This window comes from Primulina tabacum, chromosome 8 (genome assembly GCF_025594145.1).
Source record: "Primulina tabacum isolate GXHZ01 chromosome 8, ASM2559414v2, whole genome shotgun sequence".
Taxonomy (NCBI): Eukaryota; Viridiplantae; Streptophyta; class Magnoliopsida; order Lamiales; family Gesneriaceae; genus Primulina; species Primulina tabacum.
In genome coordinates this window covers 36,725,952-36,750,592 of record NC_134557.1, presented here as the reverse complement: position 1 = coordinate 36,750,592, position 24,641 = coordinate 36,725,952, and the positions used below count along the sequence as shown (strand labels likewise).

Here is a 24,641-nt window from a genome sequence, read left to right as displayed (position 1 = left end):
AAGCATATACGTGTCATAGCTGCATAAACATTTTCATAAAAGTGCTTCCATCATATAATACATAAGTATACGTAATTTTGTGCAGAAATATGTTTCAAAGCAAATGACCATAACATGAATCGTCTGATCAGACTAAACCACAGTACTGGGCAGACAGGGATCACCACGGCCTTTCAACCGGATGTCCACTCCCACATACATAAATCCCCGGTCATACTTTACTGGGTGGAGAGGTCTCCGATCATGCTTTACCGCTTTTCGCTCTCATAATCATAAATCCCCAGTCATGCTTTATCGGGTGACCACAAGACAAATCACATACCTTCAAAATAATATATTTTTGCACATCAATCATACTTACAAACGTTGTGGGCTTCGTTGGATCGCCTTTGGACACGCTGCTACGACATCTAAAATAAACATCTAAAACAACCCCTAAACTTATATATTACCCGTTGACATGCCGGTGTATCAAATAGATAGATCAAGTCCATTTTGGAGAAAACGGTAATCCCACAAGCAAATACTTGGGATTGGATTATGCTTTGTGGGCCTATAGAACTGCGTATAAGACATCAATTGATATGTCATTCTATAGGTTAGTTTTTGGGAAGCCATGTCGTCCTCCAAAATATTGGGAAGTAGTCGGTGATGTGCATCACCGCCGAGAGGTTTGGTAAAGATGTCCGCCAATTGAGAACGTAGGTAGACAAGAGCAATAAGACATGCCTGAATTTTTTCTCGTACAAAATGACAATCAATCTTAATATTTTTGTGCGCTCGTGAAATACAGGGTTCTCGACAATGTGAATAGCAACATGACTATCGTAGTGAACAAAAATTGGTTTTGGTTGATGGAAGCCAAGATCTGAAAAGAGATATCTTAAGCATTGTAATTCAGAAGTGAGTGCAGCTAAAGAACGATATTCATCTTCTGCAGAGGAACGAGAAACTATAGATTGTTTCTTTGTTTTCAATGAAATGATGCAAGAACCTAGCATGGTGAAATAACCAATGGTGGATCAATGAGTAGTTGGACAACCAGCCCAATCAGAATCAGCGTATCCCATCAAAGTAAGAGAACTAGATGCAGAAAGAAATAAACCCTTACTAACAGTTCCTTTTAGATAACAAAGAACCATGTATGCAGCATCGAGATGACTAGAATAAGGGCACTGCATGAATTGACTAAGTACATTTATGACAAATTGAATATCGGGACGAGTTACAATGAGGTATAAAAGTCTCCCCACGAGTCGACGATAAACTGTTGGATCGGAAAGAAGAGTGTCATCATTTGATCTCAAACAAAGGTGTTGTTCCATAGGAAAGTCAGATGGCCGAGATCCGATCATTCCAGAACCAGATAAGATATCAAGAGTATATTTTTGTTGACATAGAAAAATACCTTGTTTAGAATGGGAGACTTTAACACCTAAAAAATACTTAAGATTACCAAGACCTTTAATGGAGGAAGATTGAGCAAGAAAATTCTTGATATCGGAAATGGCATATCATTGTTTCCAGTGAAATAATGTCATCGACATATACGAGAATGATAATAGAAATCTGATCACATATATATGTAAAAAGACCATAATCTGAAGTAGATTGATGAAAACTGCGTTCAATAAACGTGCTTGAGAATTTAGAAAACCATTGACGAGAAGCTTGTTAAGATTATAGAGAGATTTGTTTAATTTACACACGCGAGTCTCACCTTTATGAGAGAATCCCGTAAGAAGTTTCATATAGACCTCTTCATTGAGATCACCTTGTAGGAACACATTGTTGACATCAAGTTTGTGTAAAGAACAACTTTTTATGGCAGCCATGGAAAAGAGAAAACAAACAGTGACTAATTTGGCTACTGGTGCGAAATTATCGTGATAATCGATACCTTCTACTTGAGTGTAGCCTTTGGCAACTAGACGAACTTTATATCTTTCAATAGAACCATATGATAGATATTTTATTTTGTAAACTTGTTTACAACCAATAGGTGATTTATTAATTTGACTACATAATAATTAGTTATTGATAGAATTTAATTTCTTAGTAGTAATTAATTTTGAAAATGTCTCATTACCTTATTATATTTTATTTATAGCACAATTAAATTCATACCTTATCGTGAGAATAATCTCTACTCACACTACTACATATTTTGTCAGGGCCCGTGCACTTAGTTAATATTTAATTACCACACAACAAGGATTAAATGGTGTAAATAGCGAAAACGAGTTGAAAATGTTCATTAGGGCCTACAGAAATTTCGGCATGACCTCCCCGTAAGTAGGACATCCCAAAAATTTCAAAACACAACAACAATATACGCTCGAAAATAATACCAAGTTCACAATCAACCACACCAACATCCTACAGCCGCACTGGCCAGGACTAGACACAACATACCACAAATAAAATCCAAACAACATTAAAACATAACCATACAGCTACACAGGGCATCTCCCTGGCAAATGTATCAAACCAGAATAATATATATAAATATCTGGGAACTCTGACACAAACCAACTGACTACTGGGTACCACTCCCTGACGCGTCAAAACCCCTGGAATGACCTGCTATGGCATCAAAAACAACCACAACATCAAAAGAAAATAGGGGTCGGACCCCAGTACGACAAACCAGTAAAATCACGACGTATATAAAAGACATATAATAATACCAAGTAAATGCAATGCTATGCGATGCATGAATGGTAACAATGGAATAACGGATACCAAATGGAGTCCAAACGAATAGCATCATCGACAGTAACAGTGGCCACCCGTGCCAGGAATGCAGCATCAAATCGCCGCTCGTCCATGCACGTAGCATCGGGAATGCGAGTAGCTAAGTCGCTCGTCCCTAGCTGTCATCTGGGAATGTGGCTAATCCTAACCCACTCGTCCCTCTGATGACTCAATATCTCAACAGAATCAACATAAATATCCGTCAAAGGAGTCAAGGCTCAATATGTTATGCCAACATAATTAATGCATGAATGCATCAAAATAAACATTCAATGCACATAATAGCAAACAACATTCACCGAATATTCTTACACGCCAATATAAGCGTCATAATAATATAGGTTTGAGCGTACCTCAATTATAGCTTACAATACCACAGAAAATCTTAAGGAATATCGACTGAACTCGCCCAACAATATAACCTACAATATAAATCCGCTATACACTTCAATATAATGCATTCTAACCGACTAAAACAAATTAAATCGGCTCGGTTAAAAATCGAATTCCGGACAGCCTATTAAACCCATACAAATTCTGAAATTCCAAGCTTAATACCTCAAGAAACGAAGCTTAAACACACAATGGTGATCTCGCGAAAATGGCTCGTCGGAAAAGTCGCCCGAAAATACTGTTCACGCCGGAAACCTAGCTGGAAATTAGGGGAAAAGCTCAATTCTTCACTTATATAAACTAATACACCAAGAACAACCAAAATTCGAAGCCAAAAGCTTACCTAAACCGAATCGAAGCTCACGCACCGTGCTGGAAAACAGGACCGATCGAGCATGCAACCTTCCGATACAAGGCAAGAAAGAAGCTAATAGAATGGAGGATGAAAAGTGATAACCTACTGCACAAAATTTCTGTCCGCTGGGACGCTGCACGATTGAAGCAGAAAGACGGAGAGAACGATGGGCAAGGCTGGGGAAGAACTTTTCTGGAAATGAGCGATCTGATCTTGTATCAAATGGGTTTGGGTTTTTATTAAATAAAAGGGAAATGGGCTGAGCTTACTTAATATTATTGGGCCTCACACTCTCCCCTACTAAAAAAAGATTTTATCCTCGAAATCTAACAAACACAACACTGATATCCACAACATTACATCTGATAATACATAGGAAATTCAGAATACATCGCATAATTCATTACATTCTCAAACAAATGAGGCCATTCTTGTCGCATCTTTGCCTCTAATTCCCATGTAGATTCCTCTCTTCCATGTCTACTCCATTGTACCAAAACCAATGGAATCGTCTTGCTCCTGAGTTGTCTTTCTTTGCGGTCCAAAATTTGCACTGGATGTTCAACATAGCTAAGGGAACTGTCCAACTCCACATCTTCGACATTCAAGATATGAGACGGATCTGGCTCATACTTCCGCAACATAGATACATGAAACACATTATGTATCAAAGACAAACTCTGCGGCAAATCCAAACGATAAGCCAATGTGCCAATCCTCTCAACAATCATATACGGACCAAAATAACGCGGAGCTAACTTCCCTTTATGTCCAAATCTCATAGTACCTCAGAATGGTGATACTTTCAAGAAAACATAATCGCTCACTTGGAACTCTAAAGGTCTACGCCTTTTATTAGCATAACTGGCTTGACGATCCTGGGCAGCTTTCATCCTTTTCCTGATCAATTCAACTTTATCTTTCACTTCTTGAATAAATTATGGTCTTGACATCTGTTTTTCTCCTACATCTTCCCAACATATCGGCGATCTACATTTTCTTCCATACAAAGCTTCAAATGGTGCCATACCGATTGTTGCCTGAAAACTATTATTGTAAGAGAATTCAACCAAAGACAATGATTCTTGCCAACCACCTTTGAAATCCATCACTACTGCTCGTAACATATCCTCTAGATTCTGGATGGTTCTTTCTGACTGACCATCTGTCTGCGGGTGATAGGCAGTGCTCATAGCCAACTTTGAACCCAAAGCTGATTGCAAACTTCCCCAAAACTTCGAAGCAAACCTTGGATCACGATCAGATACTATGGTTACTGGCACACCATGCAATCTCACTATATGATCAATGTACAATTTCGCCATTTTCATATAAGTGCAAGTACGATCATACGGGATAAAATGAGCTGATTTAGACAATCTATCAACAATCACCCAAATCGCATCACAACCACGATTAGAACGAGGCAAATGAGTCACGAAATCCATAGCAATGTGCTCCCAGTTCCACTCTGGCACTTCAAGACTATGTAACATTCCACCAGGTCTCATTCTCTCGGCTTTAACTTGCTGACACGTTAAACATTTAGCCACAAAATGAGAAATATCTTTCTTCATACCTTCCCACCAATAATGAGCTCTCAAGGTATGATACATCTTTCGAATTCCTGGGTGAATACTGTGTCGACTACAATGTGCTTCCCGTAGTATAGCTTCTTTCAGATCTATCAAATTAGGAACCACAAGTCTACCATTAAAGCGTAGACTACCATCTGAAGCAACACTAAACTTTTCTGTCTGACCTGTTCGAGACAATTCTTTCAATCTATGAATATGCGGATCGGTCTTCTGTGCTGCTTTGATTCTGGACAAAATCTGTGGCTCGACTTGAATAGATGACACTATAAAGTAGTCTCCACTGATCTGATAAGTCCATCCTGAAGTTCCCAAGTGCTCGTGAACTTTAGAGATAGTCAAAGATGTCAGCGTAGCATTATGAACCTTCCCGCTGAGAGCATCTGCAACAAGATTCATTCGCCCTGGTTGATACTGAATCTCACAATCAAAGTCTTTAAGTAACTCCATCCATCGACGTTGTCTCATGTTCAAGTCGGGCTGTGAGAAAAGATATTTAAGGCTCTTGTGATCCGAATAAATCACAAACTGCTCACCGTACAGATAATGACGACATAACTTCAATGAAAACACAATAGCAACCAACTCTAAGTCATGAACTGGATATCGGGTCTCATGCGGCTTCAACTGACGAGAAGCATATGCAATCACTCGCCCATTTTGCATTAGAACACATCCAAGTCCATTTAGAGATGCTCTGAACAAACAACATATCCACCTGAGCCTGATGGCAAAGCTAGCACTGGAGCTGTTGTTAACTTTTCCTTCAAAGTCTGAAAACTTGACTCACATTCATCAGTCCACACAAAACATCGATCTTTTTGCGTTAATTGAGTCATAGGCCTTGCTATAATAGAAAATCCTTCAATAAAACGCCTATAATATCCTGCCAATCCCAAGAAACTGCGAATATCGGAAATATTCGTCGGTGTTGGCCAATTGATAACAGCTTCCACTTTACTAGGATCCACTGATACTCCTTGAGCTGATATAACATGACCCAGAAATACAACTCTGTCCATCCAGAATTCACATTTAGAAAACTTTGCATACAATTGCGCTGTTCCGAGTGTCTGGAGGACCAACCTTAAATGTTCTCGATGCTCCTTCTTTGTTTTCGAATAAATCAGAATGTCATCTATGAAGACAATAACAAATCTGTCTATAAATTCTCGAAAAACACGATTCATCAAATCCATAAAAACCGCAGGAGCATTAGTCAATCCAAAAGGCATAACTAGAAATTCATAATGCCCATAATGTGTTCGAAATGCTGTCATCGGAACATCCTTCTCTCGAACTCTAAGCTGATGGTAGCCAGAACGGAGATCGATCTTTGAATACACTGATGTACCTTGCAACTGATCAAACAAGTCATCGATACGCGGCAGAGGATACTTATTCTTGACAGTAGCTTTGTTCAACTGTCTGTAATCAATGCACATTCTCATCGTTCCGTCTTTCTTCTTTACAAACAATACCGGAGCTCCCCAAGGTGACATACTTGGTCTATATAACCTTTTTTCAGCAAGTCCTGTAATTGCTCTTTGAGCTCTTTCAATTCCGCTGGAGCCAAACGGTATGGTGCTCTAGAAATAGGATTTGTCCCGGACACCAACTCAATGCTAAAATCAATTTCCCTCTAGGGTGGAAATCCTGGAATTTCATCAGGAAATACATCAGGGAATTCCTTGACAACAGGAATATCAGAAACTTCAAATCTTTTTCCCTGTGTCGCATCAACTGCATAGATCATGAATCCTTCATTTTCTGTCGACAAGATTCTAAACATTTCCATTGCTGACACTAATGGAATACGTGATTGTGAATCACTACCGTAAAAATTCCATTTACTGCCATAATACGGTCTGAATCTGACAACTCCATTGAAACAATCGACGGTAGCTCGATAATTAGACAGAGTATTCATTCCCAGAATACAGTCGAAGTCAGACATATCTAGCTTGATGAGATTAGTTATCATAATATTATCATCGAATCTAATCACACAATTCAGAATTATCTCATGAGACATCAAACATACACGGACAGGAGTAGAAACTGACACAGTATCTATCAACGGAGTAGTAGCAATCTCATGCTCATCAACAAATACAACAGATACAAATGAATGAGATGCTCCTGTGTCTATCAGTATACGAGCAGGATGATAAAAAATAAGACAGATACCTGCGATAACTCCGCCCGGTGCGTCTTGAACTTGATCCTGGGTTAAAGCATGAACTCGAGCCTGCTGTGGCCCTGGGAAACGCTGCTGTGCAAAACCTCTAGGATGAGGATAGCTAGACTGCTGAAAAGACTGAGTCGGAACAAAAGGTCTAGTTGCTTGTCCTCTAAAATCCTGACCAAACTGAGGTTGCTGAAATTGTTGTCTCGCTGCATTCGGACATACTCTAGCATAATGTCCAACTTGCCCACAGATATTACAAGATCCCTGAACTCCCGTACACTAAGTGCTGAAATGCTTACCACCACAACGATCACAAAATACTCCACCTGGTGACCCAACTGAACTTCCACGCTGACTGCCGGAACTAGAAGAACTGCTACGAGTCTGTTTCTTGAATTGTTTTCCTTTGGCCTTAAAATTTTGCTGCTTTGGTTGTTGATAAGACTGCGTAGGCTGGTACGGCAGTAAAGGACGGTATAGTGGTGCACCAACTGGCATCGGCACATTGCCCCCGAAACTCTGAGGAATACCTGGTTGAACCGACTGTGGTTCTGCCAAAAGTAGACTTGCCTCCACATTCTTGGCTTTCTCTACAGCATCGGCATAATTAACAGGTGCTCCAGCGACTACTAAAGTGCAAATGGTTCGATTCAATCCTTGCATAAAATGCGATAGCTTGTTTCGATCACTGCTAGCAACATGAGGAACATAGGCAAGAAGCGCTGAAAATTGAGAGGCATACTCCACTACAGTCATATTACCTTGAGTCAATCTATTGAATTCAGCTTCCTTGGCCGAATAGTACGAAGGCGGTGAATACTCTCGAGCAAACTGAGCGCAAAATACATCTCAAGTAACTCTTTCACCTGATTCTTTCAAAGCTTCCTCAGTAGTTTCCCACCATAACTGGGCTCGGTATTTTAATTGACAAATAGCCAACTTAAGCTGCAATTCAGGGGTGTACTCCAACATATTGAACAAATGCTTCATACTTTTTAGCCATGCTATAGCTTTCTCACCATCTTCAATCCCAAAGAATCGAGGAGGACGCATGTTCTGAAATCGGGATATCACTAGTTCCATTTCACCCATTCCTCTAGTCAATTGATCCACTTCATGCTCCATGTTAACATTTCGTGCTTCACCACGAGGACGACGACCTCGTCTTCCCCAATCAGTCTCGTTAAGTCCTCTCACATTAGGAGCTTCAGATTCCTGAACAACTTCCTTTCCTTTTCTACCCTTACGTCCCGGTGCCATCTACAAGACACAAGGATTTAATCCACAGGCAGAAAAATAATCGACTGAGTATAAGAGCATAAACTTAAACTAATACGCTCTAGTCATGCAGATACAATTAATTCAAAACATATAAACAAGTAAGAGCAAATAATCAAACACATGCACAATCATTTTATTTGTGTCTAAACTCGAGTGTCCTAGAATCTAATTCGAGCGTATCCCAGTTACGCTCTGATACCAAACTGTCAGGGCTCGTGCACTTAGTTAATATTTAATTACCACACAACAAGGATTAAATGGTGTAAACAGCGAAAACGAGTTGAAAATGTTCATTAGGGCCTACAGAAATTTCGGCATGACCTCCCCGTAAGTAGGACATCCCAAAAATTTCAAAACACAACAACAATATACGCTCGAAAATAATACCAAGTTCACAATCAACCACACCAACATCCTACAGCCGCACTGGCCAAGACTAGACACAACATACCACAAATAAAATCCAAACAACATTAAAACATAACCATACAGCTACACAGGGCATCTCCCTGGCAAATGTATCAAACCAGAATAATATATATAAATATCTGGGAACTCTGACACAAACCAACTGACTACTGGGTACCACTCCCTAACGCTCCACCAGACGCGTCAAAACCCTGGAATGACCTGCTATGGCATCAAAAACAACCACAACATCAAAAGAAAACAGGGGTCGGACCCCAGTACGACAAACCAGTAAAATCACGACGTATATAAAAGACATATAATAATACCAAGTAAATGCAATGCTATGCGATGCATGAATGGTAACAATGGAATAACGAATACCAAATGGAGTCCAAACGAATAGCATCAACGACAGTAACAGTGGCCACCCGTGCCAGGAATGCAGCATCAAATCGCCGCTCGTCCATGCACGTAGCATCGGGAATGCGAGTAGCTAAGTCGCTCGTCCCTAGCTGTCATCTGGGAATGTGGCTAATCCTAACCCACTCGTCCCTCTGATGACTCAATATCTCAACAGAATCAACATAAATATCCGTCAAAGGAGTCAAGGCTCAATATGTTATGCCAACATAATTAATGCATGAATGCATCAAAATAAACATTCAATGCACATAATAGCAAACAACATTCACCGAATATTCTTACACGCCAATATAAGCGTCATAATAATATAGGTTTGAGCGTACCTCAATTATAGCTTACAATACCACAGAAAATCTTAAGGAATATCGACTGAACTCGCCCAACAATATAACCTACAATATAAATCCGCTATACACTTCAATATAATGCATTCTAACCGACTAAAACAAATTAAATCGGCTCGGTTAAAAATCGAATTCCGGACAGCCTATTAAACCCATACAAATTCTGAAATTCCAAGCTTAATACCTCAAGAAACGAAGCTTAAACACACAATGGTGATCTCGCGAAAATGGCTCGTCGGAAAAGTCGCCCGAAAATACTGTTCACGCCGGAAACCTAGCTGGAAATTAGGGGAAAAGCTCAATTCTTCACTTATATAAACTAATACACCAAGAACAACCAAAATTCGAAGCCAAAAGCTTACCTAAACCGAATCGAAGCTCACGCACCGTGCTGGAAAACAGGACCGATCGAGCATGCAACCTTCCGATACAAGGCAAGAAAGAAGCTAATAGAATGGAGGATGAAAAGTGATAACCTACTGCACAAAATTTCTGGCCGCTGGGACGCTGCACGATTGAAGCAGAAAGACGGAGAGAACGATGGGCAAGGCTGGAGAAGAACTTTTCTGGAAATGAGCGATCTGATCTTGTATCAAATGGGTTTGGGTTTTTATTAAATAAAAGGGAAATGGGCTGGGCTTACTTAATATTATTGGGCCTCACATATTTATTTGAATTGATTTTGGTTAATTTGGATGTGACACGACGAATCGCTACCAAGGAACGTTAAATATAAGATAGGAGAAACTATGAAACAAAAAAGACAACTCAATTCCAAAAAAAAAACTTGCCGCAAAATTTCGATCATAGTCTCAAATCCTAGATCATCACATTTTGGCATGCTCAAATATTGTGCAAACGATATGATATATGATATACAATTGAAAATATATATTTTTGTTCTCGATTAGTCTTTTAAAGAAAAAAAATATCAAATGTAGCTTGCTCAAACAATAATCCAGTTATTATTCAAGAGATTCATGATCGAAGTGGGTGGCATATAAGTTCAAAGAATTGATTAACAATCACAATTTTTCTTTTAAAATTACATGATTTTTCAAAAAAAAATTCAAAAATACCAAGTTGAAAATTTCAAATAATTTTTAAAATAATTACTATGAGTGTTGCGTGAAATATTTTTTATTATCTAAACCTATTTTTTTCCTTAAAAAAAAGTATGTTAACCTAATTTTATGACACCTTTAAACATAATAAAGACGGCTCGTCCACCGCTTAGTCGTCCTTCGACGCCCAGTGTCTAAAGGAGTGTCTGATGAAGTTCCCAAACGGTGTTCAAGGTGGTGTTTTAGGGATGGACTCAATCTCCCAGGACTCGATATCTGCCTCAGAACGAGTTTCAGAGAAGCTCAATCCTCACTCTTCATATAGAGGATTGAAAAGGGGTGAAAAATAATTACAAAATAGATATTTTAAAAATTGCCATATAGTTCTTTTGAAAATTAATAAGCGAATTACATGTAGTTGTGCCATGTTTAGCGAATTAATTAAGTTTAGTTAAATAATATATTATGAAATTAATTAATTATATGTGTGTATGTGTTCGAAAATGAAATAAATTTAAAAAAATTATTTGGTAATATTTAGAGGATATGAGTTGAAAATGAAATAAATTAAAGAAATAGAGTATTTGGTAATATTTAGAGGATATGGATTGGAGAAGTTGTTTAAAAATAGAGATCATGGATCTCTATTTTGGAGGATAGACAATGAAAAATAGAGGATATGGATTGGAGATGCCTAAGTTATTGCTTGAGCTCTTTGAGAGGCAAGCCTCGTTGAGTGGAATCGCCAATGACCCGATGGTGGCTCGGGATTTAGGTGATCGTTCCATGTTTTTGGCCCATGTCACTCAATTTTACCCGAAACAGTTGTTCGGTTATCCAAACGAGTTGGCCCTGTTTTTAAATTCATCTGCACGATGCCTGCCGTCCGGACTTAGGGTGAATGTGACTCGAGCTCTGGTTCTGTTGGCTAATCGCAAGGTACAGTTTTTATTTTTTATTTTTTATTTTTGTATTGAAAATTTCATTTTTTTGTTTAACTTTATGGGAAATTTAAGCATCTAAGGTTTTGGACAAATCTTGATTACGTATTACTCAGCTTTTTAGTGTGGATTATTTTGTACATTGGTTGTATGGCCTTGGAAAGCATTCAATTTAGACGCGGTACGCTTTTTGTGGAACGGAGGAAACTAGATTTTTCTGTGCCTGCAGTGTTAGGATTAATTATTCGACTTAATTTATGTCAACTACATCTTGTAGTGGCACTATTTCAGAGTTTGTGTACCTTTAAATGAAGGTTGAACTGATTTCTCTTGTATCAGATGATTGATATCCCTGAGACCCTTGTGTTGTTCGTGGAGCTACAGACTTTGGGAGATCGGGCATTAAAAAAACTGGCATTCTCTCATGTTATTCGGAGTATTTGGGGTATGAACCGGAAGCATAAGAATGATCCAAAGAATCGGGCACTTCAGAATGTTTTATATAGGATGCTACAGGTATTTTATCTACTAGATAATCTGTGGTTTTCGTATCAGTTGATTTTCTCTCAGTTCATGCTGTCGTTTCTCATTGCACAGCAGCAAGAGGAAGAAGCCAAAGCAAAAGTGGCACTAGTTACTCTGTGCGATCTCCATCGAAGGAAAGTTTGGTTTGATGAGAGGACAGCAAATGCAATATGTATGGCATGTTTTCATTCATCATCAAGGATTGAATTGACGTGCGATGTAGTCTAATTCCTCTGTGTTTCAAAACTCCTATTGAGTCCTGAAAGCTGTGAGCATGTTTGGATTTCTCAGGATCATGACAGCTGCTTTGTCATTTCTTCTTGATTTTGAGAAGATTTTAGATGGTGATGATAGTAATGATTCTGGCGGCGAAGATGATGCAACAGCTCAACTGCCTCAAATAGCACTGACTAAAGAGGCTTTCTACAAGGTTGGTTGCTCATTATATTTACTTTTAATACGATTTATGTACATGACTTAGAGACTACCTTTATGCATTAGTGCATTACTACCAGCTGGAAAAAGTGTAAGGTCCCTAAGCACATCCTCCAGCATTGTTAACGTCTGCATCTCTCCTTATCTCACTCTTTTTTTAAGATACTAGATTGAAATATATGTGGCATTTCTTCTTGGTTTAGACAAATCTTAACACAGAATAGAAAAGTGCCTCATGTTGTTTGCAGATTCATTATTTCACTGCCAGTTTTCTGATCCTTGAATATGTAGGCAAGCCATAAAGGCACCGCATCTAGCAAAAAGAAAAAGAAAGCAAAACTGCTGCGAGTCGCCCGTAGCATGAAGAAGAAACAGAGGCTGTCTTTCGACGGTAGTATCACAAACAACTGTTCCCCACTGAATCATTTGAAAGATACGCAGGTTTGTTCAATATTTTATCCTATCAATTTCTTTAATATGCTCTGGTATAAAGGGTAAAATAAAAGTCTGTACAACATTCTATAAAGGGCTTTGCGGAAAAACTGTTGTCACGCCTGCAAAATTGCAACGAGAGGTTTGAGGTAATTGTTGTTCAGTACTTGATTAAGATATAATTCTTTTGATTTGTTTAATTGGATAAACTTATGCTGTTCAATTTTATTTGAGATTTTCCTTATCATCTTAGGTTAAGATGATGTTGCTCGAAGTAATTGCCCGAACTGTTGGCCTTCACCGTTTGATTTTATTAAACTTCTATCCATACCTTCAGAAATATGTCCAGGTGTATTGATGTACCACTCTCAGGTGGTAACTTACTATGATTTTCTCACCTAAGTCTGCTTATAGTGCATTTAAATTTGGTTTTTAGTCAAAGTATTGTTATTAATGCATTTGCAGCCTTATCAGCACCATATCGCAAGATTACTTTGTGCTGCTATTCAGGCATGTCATGACATGGTATAATCATTTTCGTTTTAGCTTAGCTATTATTCACCCAAGTTCTATCTCCTTGTACTTTCTTTACTCTTATCTCTTTATTTACCCCGAAGATTCATGTTCGATGCCAAATCGTCTTGCTTTACTAGGTCCCGCCAGATGCAGTTGAACCATTATTTAAGCAAATAGTCAACCAATTTGTGCATGATAGATCGCGTCCGGAGGTGCCAATTTGTTTTTCTTGATATATTTCTTCCATTTGATGATTCTTACTTGGTATCATTGTGTCTTGGCAGGCCATCGCTGTTGGGCTGCGCACAGTGCATGAGATATGTTTACGAATGCCCTTGGTATACTCCTTGACAGCTTCCTGCACTTCAACCGAGAATCATGTCCTGTACTTTTTCCCTCTTATCTTCAGTTGATGACCGAAGATTTGCTGCAAGACCTTGTGCTGTATGACCAGTCGAAGGAGCAAGGAGTTCGTTCAGCTGCTCGTGCCCTTCTCCGTTTGTTTCGAGTGGTGTGTTGCACTATCCCTTGGACACACACATGCGTACTATCTCTCACACTGACTTTCAGGAAATCTGACATTTTGTTTGCAGGTTTTCCCCTCACTGTTGAGAAAAAAGGATAGAGGGATGCCCATTAATCCAGAGGCCAGACCTAAGGCGTATGGTGAAGTGAATGTCGCTAGCGATATCCCAGACATTGAGTTGTTGGAGCAAGGGGTTGATAGTGATGAGGATGTAGATGAGGAGAGCGGTGCTAGCATGCTCGGTGAGGATTATGAGAGCAATGGTGGTGTTGGTCTTATCGAAAAGGATGGTGGTGGTGGTGAAAATGAGGGAGATCTTGAAAATAAATGTGATTGTTCCAGTGATAATGGTTTTGAGATGGATGATAATAGCACTGGTGACGAACCACTCCATAATGAAGTGTCCGATGAAGATGACTGTGACGCTGCCGGGGATGAAAACGATGATGCTGAAAACAGTGGATTACTTGAAAGGGATGCTAGTAGGAGGGATGATGGTGTTTTTGACGGTGGATCAAAAGCACAAAAGAGGAAGGCCTTTGATTTTGAAGAACAACTAAATGCTGCCGATAAAAGTTTACAAGCTTTGAAGAAATTAGCTAGGGTGAAATATGGAAATGCCCCCTCAGATGCAAAAGATGGCATTCTATCCAATGAGGTCTTCGAAAGGATAAAAGAGCTGAAGGTTCGGATCTTAATGCCGAACGAAGAATGTATTGAAAATTAAGAGATACTATTTGTGCTTTAGCGTTACTTTATGAAGTCCTGAATATCCATCAACTCGTTTTCTTCATTTCCGTTTATCGTCAGGCTAAGGAGGAGGCAAGGATTGCCTTGACCCATAATGGGTTTAAGCTTCCAAGCTCTGAGCAACTTAGGGTCAAAAGAGTTCATACTGCCAAACTTGACGTGAGTAATTCTTTTTCAATGTTCTTCTCTCGTAAGTTCTATTTGTCAAATTTCATTATCCTTTGTTCACGTTGATTATATTCTTGGTGCTAACTGTTGTTGTCTCGTATCAGGCTAAAATAAAGCAGAAACTAACCAAGGAACAAAAACTGGCGTTAATAAGAGCAGGGAGGGAGGAAAGAGGGGAATACCAGGCTCGGACTGCTATAAAACGGAGAAAGGTGCGTGTGTCGCATATGTTCTTTGGACTCAAGAGTCTGCCTTTTGAGAGTTGGGTTGCAATTTTGACAAAAAAAACGCGTCCAACTCTGGTTATTTTCTTCTTGTGTTTATTTTTCGAATATGTTTGTATGTTGCACAGACGGGTGGTCTGAGCAATGAGCAAAAGGTACACAAAAAAGCTATGCCCCTTGCAGCAAAGAGAGCTAAGGTGGCGAAGTCTATTCAGGAGAAGAAGAAACGAGCAGCGCGGCCGGGCAAACAATTCCGTGGGAGGAAAGCATGGAAATGAACTGCATTTCATTTTGTTATTTGTTCAATTGCCATCTTTTTCATTTCCTAGTACGTATTTTTATATAATTTTGTTATTTATTCAATTACCATCTATCAATATTTTTTCATTTCCTAGTTCGTATTTTTATATATATTTTCAAGTTGTGGTTTCTTTGTGAAGCTTTGATGTGCAATGACTTGGCTCACTACTCTTTTAAGTCTGACCGATATATCGATTGGAAAATTAAAAAATAAAAAAAGACTCGAATGGACTTGTGCCAAATTCAACATTGATCTTTGTTTTTTTTTTACCATGATTCTGCATTTGTCCCTCTTTAGTTTTGAAATAAATTTACATTGTAAATTTGTCGACAATCTAGTTTTCTAAATTCTTTAATTAATTGATTAGGTTGGACTAAAATGTAGACTGATTCCATGCTTATTGTCTTTCCTTTTGATCGATAATTATTCTTCAACTTATATATGTTTAGAATTGCAATTATATTTTTTAACTGTTTCCAAAGATCGTTTTAGCGTCTAACCCCCATAGAAAATAGCAATGCAAAATAACATTAAACACTTTTGAAAGCCAAAAAAGTAGCAATTATTATTTTTTATATTATATTATATTATATATATATATATATATTTTTTTTCTTTTTCCCTCCGAGGGGCGGAGGCACACTATTATTCACCCGGGCTTGTTCCAAAAAAATTTTAAAAAATTTATATGTAATTTTTTTTATAATTTTGGATAAATTTGATATTAGTTGGGATAGATCAATTTAAAATATTAAAAGATTTTAGAGTTTAAAATTTTAATCCGATTATAATCGGATTCCTGGCTCCGCCACTGTTCCCTCCCTTATAATAAATGTCGTATAGGGAACAATTTTATTATTTAGAATCCCATTTCTTTTTCTATTAATTTATTTATTCATTAAAATACATCAACCAAAATGTATATTTGTCTTTGGCGGACACATTCATAAATTAATTTTTTTATAAAAAAAATTTCTTTATCTTTCACCTTGGTAAAACAGTAATAAAATGCAAAAAAGCAAGAAAACCCCTCACCCTCCAAAAACTCACCGGGAAGAAAAATCCAAGAAAACCCTAGCCCTCTCCGAGAAGAACCACGCAAGATAATGCAACCGTGTTTTCTTTTAATGCTTTTCTTGTTATTTATTCCTCAACGAGTGTGCCTTGTGGAGTTGAACCCAAGTGATTGATTGTTTTTCATTTCTAGCTGCACCGATGTGGAATTTATTTATGTGGCTATTTTTTATTTTTATTTTTTTACTAGTTCTAAAGATGTTGGTTGCATGCATGATATGCATTTATACTATTTTTTAATTCTCGATTTTTAGAATCTAGCTCAGTGGTGGGTCCGGTCAACCTTTCCCCATCGATTTTTTCGTATTTAATTTTGTTTTCAGGTTTACCATTCGCAAATGGATAGCCATAACGGTAAAGATTTTCTCACAAAACTGCTGGAGGACATTATTACTCATATATTGTCCCTTCTGCCAGCCAAAGACGCATTCTGCACCTGTCTGCTCTCCAAAGACTGGGAATACATGTGGATTAAGATTCATAAAATAGACATCTGGGACAGTGAGCTATTAGCCGAGAAAGCTCCCAGGAAGAATGACGTGATCCAGTTTGTTGACAAATTTCTCTTTTTATCGAGGACTCCCATCATAACCAAGTTTCGGCTTTCCCTTTTCCATCTTAATGAATTCGAGTTTGTTGGTTTCGATAGGAGGCGACCACAAGTTAAGCTAGAAGATTTTTTATTAAAAAATGAGGTTGGCCTGAAAAAGATATTGGGGCTGTTCAGGGATAGATCCTCTGAGAGACACCTCTCCATGTGATCAGGATGACATAGATGCCTCCCCGCCGTGAGGCGGATCGAATTGGAGTTTGGGTTGACTTCCTGCTGATCGGGAGATGGAGCTCAAAGGGAGTTTTCGGATCGCCCGAGAAGAGCCACGAAAGGTAATGCAGCCTTGTTTTCTTTCAATGTTTTTCTTGTTATTTCTTGCTCAGCGAGTGTGCCTTATGGGGTTGAACTCAAGTGATTGATTTATTGATTTTTTATTTCTAGCTGCAGTGGTGTAGAATTTATTTTTGTGGCCATTTTTTTATTTTTTTTCTAGTTCTAAAGATGTTGGTTGCATGCATGATATGCATTTATAGAATTTTTTAATTCTCGATTTTTAGAATCTAGCTCAGTGGTGGGTCGGGTCAACCTTTCCCCATTGATTTTTTCGTATTTAATTTTGTTTTCAGGATTACCATTCGCAAATGGATAGCCATAACTGTGAAGATTTTCTTACAAAACTGTCAGAGGACATTATTACTCATATATTGTCCCTTATGCCAGCCAAATACGCATTCTGCACCTGTCTGCTCTCCAAAGACTTGGAATACATGTGGATTAAGAATCATAAAATAGACATCCGGGACGGTGAGCTATTAGCCGAAAGAGCTCGCAAGAAGAATGACGTGATCCAGTTTGTTGACAAATTTCTCTTTTTCTCGAGGACTCCAATCTTAACCAAGTTTCGGCTTTCCCTTTTCCATCTTAATGAATTCGAGTTTGTTGGTATCGATGGGAGGCGACCACAAGTTAAGCTAGCAGATTTTTTATTAAAAATGGGGTTGTCCTGAAAAAGATGTTGGGACGATTGAGGGATAGATCCTCTGAGAGACACATCTTCTTGTGATCGGGATGAGGTAGATACCTCCCCGCTGTGAGAGAGATCGAATCGGAGTTTGGGTTCGCCACGACCTCCCACGCAGATCTAGAGAAAGCTTTTTGACTTCCTGCTGATCGGGAGATGAAGCTCAAAGGGATTTTTCGGATTGCCTGAGAAGAGCATATCAGATGGGTGTTGGGGCTGTTGAAGTATAGATCTTCTGAGAGACGCCTCTCCTTGTAATCGGGATGAGGTAGATGCCTCCCCGCCGTGAGGTGGATCGAATCGGAGTTTGGGTTCGCCCCCTCACACCGCAGATCTAGAGAAAGCTTTTTGATTCCTACTGATCGGGAGATGGAGCTCAAATGGAGTTTTCGGATAGTCCGAGAAGAACCACGCAAGGTAATGCAGCCGTGTTTTCTTTCAATGTTTTTCTTGTTATTTCTTGCTTAGCGAGTGTGCCTTGTGGAGTTGAACCCAAGTGATTGATTGATTTTTATTTCTAGCTGCAGTGTTGTAGAATTTATTTCTGTGGCCATTTTTTTTTATTTTATTTACTAGTTCTAAAGATGTTGGTTGCATGCATGACATGCGTTTATACCATTTTTTAATTCTCGATTTTTAGAATCTAGCTCAGTGGTGGGTCCGGTCAACCTTTCCCCATCGACCTTTTCGTATTTAATTTTTTTTTCAGGTTTACCATTCGCAAATGGATAGCCATAACTGTGAAGATTTTCTCCCAAAACTGCCGAATGACATTATTACTCATATATTGTCCCTTCTGCCAGCCAAATACGCATTCCGCACCTGTCTGCTCTCCAAAGACTTGGAATACATGTGGATTAAGATTCATAAGATTGACATCCAGGACGGTGAGCTATTTATCGAAAGAGCTCCTAGGAAGAATGATGTGATCCAGTTTATTCACAAATTTCTCTTTTTCTCGAGGGCTCCCATCATAACCAATTTTCGGCTTTCCCTTTTCCATCTTAATGAATTTGAGTTTGTTGGTTTCGATGGGAGGCGACCACAAGTTAAGCTAGAAGATTTTTTATTAAAAAATGGTGTTTGCCTGAAAAAGGTGTTGGGGCTGTTGAGGTATAGATCCTCTGAGAGACACCTCTCCTTGTGATCGGGATGAGGTTGATGCCTCCCTGCCGTGGGGCGAATCGAATCGGGGTTTAGGTTCGCCCCCCACCCCATTCCCCCAACGCGGATCAAGAGAAAGTTTTTTTACCTCCTGCTGATCGGGAGATGGAGCTCAAAGGGAGTTTTCGGATCGCCTGAGAGTAGCATTTCAGATGGGTGTTTGGGCTGTTGAGGGATAGATCCTTTGAGAGACACCTCTCCTTGTGATCGAGATGAGGTAGATGCCTCCCTGCCGTGAGGCGCCCCGCAGATCTAGATAAAGCTTTTTGACTTCTTGCTGATCGGGAGATGGAGCTCAAAGGGAGTTTTCGGATCGCCCGAGAAGAACCACGCAAGGTAATGCACCCGTGTTTTCTTTCAATGTTTTCCTTGTTATTTCTTGCTCAGCGAGTGTGCCTTGTGGAGTTGAACCCAAGTGATTGATTGATTTTTATTTCTAGCTGCAGTGGTGTTGAATTTATTTTTGTGGCCATTTTTTTATTTTTTTTCTAGTTCTAAAGATGTTGGTTGCATGCATGATATGCATTTATACCATTTTTTAATTCTCGATTTTTAGAATCTAGCTCAGTGGTGGGTCCGTTCAACCTTTCCCCATAGAATTTTTTGTATTTGATTTTGTTTTAAGGCTTATCATTCGCAAATGGATAGCCATAACGGTGAAGATTTTCTCACAAAAAATCCGGATGACATTATTACTCATATATTGTCCCTTATGCCAGCCAAATACGCATTCCGCACCTGTCTACTCTCCAAAGACTTGGAATACATGTGGATTAAGATTCATAAAATAGACATCCGGGACGGTGAGCTTTTAGCCGAAAGAGCTCCCAGGAAGAATGACGTGATCCAGTTTGTTGACAAATTTCTCTTTTTCTCGAGGACTCCCATCATAACAAATTTTCGGCTTTCCCTTTTCCATCTTAATGAATTTGAGTTTGTTGGTTTCGATGGGAGGCGACCACAAGTTAAGCTTGAAGATTTTTTATTAAAAAAAGGGGTTGGCCCGAAAAAGATGTTGAGGCTGTTGAGGTATAGATCCTCTGAGAGACACCTCTCCTTGTGATCGGGATGAGGTTGATGCCTCCCTGCCGTGGGGCGAATCGAATCGGGGTTTAGATTCGTCCCCCACCCCCCTCCCCCAACGCGGATCTAGAGAAAGTTTTTTTACCTCCTGCTGATCGAGAGATGGAGCTCAAAGGGAGTTTTCGGATCGCCTGAGAGTAGCATATCAGATGGGTGTTTGGGCTGTTGAGGGATAGATCCTTTGAGAGACACCTCTCCTTCTGATCGGGATGAGGTTGATGCCTCCCTGCTTTGAGGCGAATCAAATCGGGGTTTGGGTTCGCCCCCCACCCGCCCCCCCCCCCCCCCCCCACGCAGATCTAGAGAAAGTTTGTTTACTTCCTGCTGATCGGGAGATGGAGCTCAAAGAGAGTTTTCGGATCGCCTGAGAGTAGCATATCAGATGGGTGTTGGGGCAGTTGAGGGATAGATCCTCTGAGAGACACCTCTCCTTGTGATCGGGATGAGGTAGATACCTCCCCGCCGTGAGGCGTCCTGCTGATCTAGAGAAAGCTTTTTGACTTCCTGCTGATCGGGAGATAGAGCTCAAAGGGAGTTTTCGGATCGCCCGAGAAGAACCACGCAAGGTAATGCAGCCGTGTTTTCTTTCAATATTTTTCTGGTTATTTCTTGCTCAGCGAGTGTGCCTTGTGGAGTTGAATCCAAGTGATTGATTGATTTTTATTTCTAGCTGCAGTGGTGTTGAATTTATTTCTTTGGCCATTTTTTTATTTTTTTTTTCTAGTTCTAAAGATATTGGTTGCATGCATGATATGCATTTATAGAATTTTTTAATTCTCGATTTTTAGAATCTAGCTCAGTGGTGGGTCGGGTCAACCTTTCCCCATTGATTTTTTCGTATTTAATTTTGTTTTCAGGATTACCATTCGCAAATGGATAGCCATAACTGTGAATATTTTCTTACAAAACTGTCAGAGGACATTATTACTCGTATATTGTCCCTTATGCCAGCCAAATACGCATTCTGCACCTGTCTGCTCTCCAAAGACTTGGAATACATGTGGATTAAGAATCATAAAATAGACATCCGGGACTGTGAGCTATTAGCCGAAAGAGCTCGCAAGAAGAATGACGTGATCCAGTTTGTTGACAGATTTCTCTTTTTCTCGAGGACTCCAATCTTAACCAAGTTTCGGCTTTCCCTTTTCCATCTTAATGAATTCGAGTTTGTTGGTATCGATGGGAGGCGACCACAAGTTAAGCTAGCAGATTTTTTATTAAAAATGGGGTTGTCCTGAAAAAGATGTTGGGACGATTGAGGGATAGATCCTCTGAGAGACACATCTTCTTGTGATCGGGATGAGATAGATACCTCCCCGCTGTGAGAGAGATCGAATCGGAGTTTGGGTTCGCCACGACCTCTCACGCAGATCTAGAGAAAGCTTTTTGACTTCCTGCTGATCGGGAGATGAAGCTCAAAGGGAGTTTTCGGATTGCCTGAGAGGAGCATATCGGATGGGTGTTGGGGCTGTTGAAGTATAGATCTTCTGAGAGACGCCTCTCCTTGTAATCGGGATGAGGTAGATGCCTCCCCGCCGTGAGGTGGATCGAATCGGAGTTTGGGTTCGCCCCCTCACACCGCAGATCTAGAGAAAGCTTTTTGATTCCTGCTGATCGGGAGATGGAGCTCAAATGGAGTTTTCGGATCGTCCAAGAAGAACCACGCAAGGTAATGCAGCCGTGTTTTCTTTCAATGTTTTTCTTGTTATTTCTTGCTTAGCGAGTGTGCCTTGTGGAGTTGAACCCAAGTGATTGATTGATTTTTATTTCTAGCTGCAGTGTTGTAGAATTTATTTCTGTGGCCATTTTTTTTTATTTTATTTACTAGTTCTAAAGATGTTGGTTGCATGCATGACATGCGTTTATACCATTTTTTAATTCTCGATTTTTAGAATCTAGCTCAGTGGTGGGTCCGATCAACCTTTCCCCATCGACCTTTTCGTATTTAATTTTTTTTTCAGGTTTACCATTCGCAAATGGATAGCCATAACTGTGAAGATTTTCTCCCAAAACTGCCGAAGGACATTATTACTCATATATTGTCCCTTCTGCCAGCCAAATACGCATTTCGCACCTGTCTGCTCTCCAAAGACTTGGAATACATGTGGATTAAGATTCATAAGATTGACATCCGGGACGGTGAGCTATTTATCGAAAGAGCTCCTAGGAAGAATGATGTGATCCAGTTTATTCACAAATTTCTCTTTTTCTCGAGGGCTCCCATCATAACCAATTTTCGGCTTTCCCTTTTCCATCTTAATGAATTTGAGTTTGTTGGTTTCGATGGGAGGCGACCACAAGTTAAGCTAGAAGATTTTTTATTAAAAAATGGTGTTTGCCTGAAAAAGGTGTTGGGGCTGTTGAGGTATAGATCCTCTGAGAGACACCTATCCTTGTGATCGGGATGAGGTCGATGCCTCCCTGCCGTGGGGCGAATCGAATCGGGGTTTAGGTTCGCCCCCCCACCCCCCTCCCCCAACGCGGATCAAGAGAAAGTTTTTTTACCTCCTGCTGATTGGGAGATGGAGCTCAAAGGGAGTTTTCGGATCGCCTGAGAGTAGCATTTCAGATGGGTGTTTGGGCTGTTGAGGGATAGATCCTTTGAGAGACACCTCTCCTTGTGATCGGGATGAGGTAGATGCCTCCCTGCCGTGAGGCGCCCCGCAGATCTAGATAAAGCTTTTTGACTTCTTGCTGATCGGGAGATGGAGCTCAAAGGGAGTTTTCGGATCGCCCGAGAAGAACCACGCAAGGTAATGCAGCCGTGTTTTCTTTCAATGTTTTTCTTGTTATTTCTTGCTCAGCGAGTGTGCCTTGTGGAGTTGAACCCAAGTGATTGATTGATTTTTATTTCTAGCTGCAGTGGTGTTGAATTTATTTCTGTGGCCATTTTTTTATTTTTTTTCTAGTTCTAAAGATGTTGGTTGCATGCATGATATGCATTTATACCATTTTTTAATTCTCGATTTTTAGAATCTAGCTCAGTGGTGGGTCCGTTCAACCTTTCCCCATTGAATTTTTTGTATTTGATTTTGTTTTCAGGCTTATCATTCGCAAATGGATAGCCATAACGGTGAAGATTTTCTCACAAAACTGCCGGATGACATTATTACTCATCGGGTCATGGAGTTAAAGGGAGTTTTCGGATAGCCTGAGAGGAGCATATCAAATGGGTGTTGGGGTTGTTGAGAGATAGATCCTCTGAGAGACACCTCTCCTTCTGATCGGAATAAAGTAGATGCCTCCCCACCGTGAGGCGGATCAAATCGGAGATCTAGAGAAAGCTTTTTGACTTCCTGCTGATCGGGAGATGGAGCTCAAAGTGAGTTTTCGGGTCGCCCGAGAAGAACCACGCAAGGTAATGCAGCCATGTTTTCTTTCAATGCTTTTCTTGTTATTTCTTGCTCAGCGAGTGTGTCTTGTGGAATTGAACCCAAGTGATTGATTGATTTTTATTTCATTTTTTAATTCTCGATTTTTAGAATCTAGCTCAGTGGTGGGTCCGTTCAACCTTTCCCCATAGAATTTTTTGTATTTTATTTTGTTTTCAGGCTTATCATTCGCAAATGGATAGCCATAACGGTGAAGATTTTCTCACAGAAGTGCCGGATGATATTATTACTCATATATTGTCCCTTATGCCAGCCAAATACGCTTTCCGCACCTGTCTACTCTCCAAAGACTTGGAATACATGTGGATTAAGATTCATAAAATAGACATCCGGGACGGTGAGCTATTAGCCGAAAGAGCTCCCAGGAAGAATGACGTGATCCAGTTTGTTGACAAATTTCTCTTTTTCTCGAGTACTCCCATCATAACAAATTTTCGGCTTTCCCTTTTCCATCTTAATGAATTTGAGTTTGTTGGTTTCGATGGGAGGCGACCACAAGTTAAGCTCGAAGATTTTTTATTAAAAAAAGGGGTTGGCCCGAAAAAGATGTTGGGGCTGTTGAGGTATAGATCCTCTGAGAGACAGCTCTCCTTGTGATCGGGATGAGGTTGATGCCTCCCTGCCGTGGGGCGAATCGAATCGGGGTTTAGGTTCGCCCCCCACCCCCCTCCCCCAACGCGGATCTAGAGAAAGTTTTTTTACCTCCTGCTGATCGGGAGATG

At 39.9% G+C, this 24,641-nt stretch overlaps 2 protein-coding genes across 4 annotated transcripts; one reads left to right on the top strand and one right to left on the bottom strand.

Annotated features, from left to right (window-relative positions):
- Positions 1 to 6,662: 6,662 nt before the first annotated feature.
- On the bottom strand, positions 6,663 to 10,312 carry LOC142554015 (uncharacterized). The gene is made up of 3 exons (XM_075664620.1): positions 9,935 to 10,312; positions 9,412 to 9,798; positions 6,663 to 8,551 (listed from the first exon to the last, which is right to left on the bottom strand). Exons 2-3 carry the CDS (start codon positions 9,448 to 9,450, stop codon positions 8,141 to 8,143), a joined length of 450 nt encoding a protein of 149 aa, XP_075520735.1. The 5' UTR covers positions 9,451 to 9,798; positions 9,935 to 10,312; the 3' UTR covers positions 6,663 to 8,140.
- A 1,203-nt stretch (positions 10,313 to 11,515) lies between these two features.
- Positions 11,516 to 15,781, top strand: LOC142554013 (uncharacterized). 3 transcript variants are annotated; one of them, XM_075664617.1, is made up of 15 exons: positions 11,516 to 11,753; positions 12,095 to 12,271; positions 12,353 to 12,483; positions 12,575 to 12,710; positions 13,007 to 13,156; positions 13,243 to 13,296; positions 13,401 to 13,496; positions 13,613 to 13,672; positions 13,801 to 13,875; positions 13,948 to 14,001; positions 14,073 to 14,174; positions 14,257 to 14,874; positions 15,000 to 15,098; positions 15,212 to 15,319; positions 15,460 to 15,781. In XM_075664617.1, exons 1-15 carry the CDS (start codon positions 11,571 to 11,573, stop codon positions 15,607 to 15,609), a joined length of 2,193 nt encoding a protein of 730 aa, XP_075520732.1. In that variant the 5' UTR covers positions 11,516 to 11,570; the 3' UTR covers positions 15,610 to 15,781. The 3 variants fall into 3 exon arrangements, with proteins under 3 accessions (XP_075520732.1, XP_075520733.1, XP_075520734.1); XM_075664618.1 differs by lacking the exon at positions 12,353 to 12,483 and having other exon boundaries at positions 11,590 to 11,753; positions 12,572 to 12,710; XM_075664619.1 differs by lacking the exons at positions 11,516 to 11,753; positions 12,095 to 12,271 and having other exon boundaries at positions 12,353 to 12,452; positions 12,572 to 12,710.
- Positions 15,782 to 24,641: the final 8,860 nt, after the last annotated feature.

What these genes read in the sequence shown, in the direction of transcription:
- LOC142554013 (XM_075664617.1), top strand. Translation starts at nt 11,571, where the DNA reads ATGGTGGCTCGGGATTTAGGTGATCGTTCCATGTTTTTGGCCCATGTC. An exon ending in ATTGCAACGAGAGGTTTGAG is followed by an intron (nt 13,297 to 13,400) that starts GTAATTGTTGTT and finishes TTATCATCTTAG; the next exon opens with GTTAAGATGATGTTGCTCGA. An exon ending in ACCTTCAGAAATATGTCCAG is followed by an intron (nt 13,497 to 13,612) that starts GTGTATTGATGT and finishes ATGCATTTGCAG; the next exon opens with CCTTATCAGCACCATATCGC.
- LOC142554015 (XM_075664620.1), bottom strand. Translation starts at nt 9,450, where the DNA reads ATGGACGAGCGGCGATTTGATGCTGCATTCCTGGCACGG. An exon ending in ATGCTGCATTCCTGGCACGG is followed by an intron (nt 8,552 to 9,411) that starts GTGGCCACTGTT and finishes TGTGTCTTGTAG; the next exon opens with ATGGCACCGGGACGTAAGGG.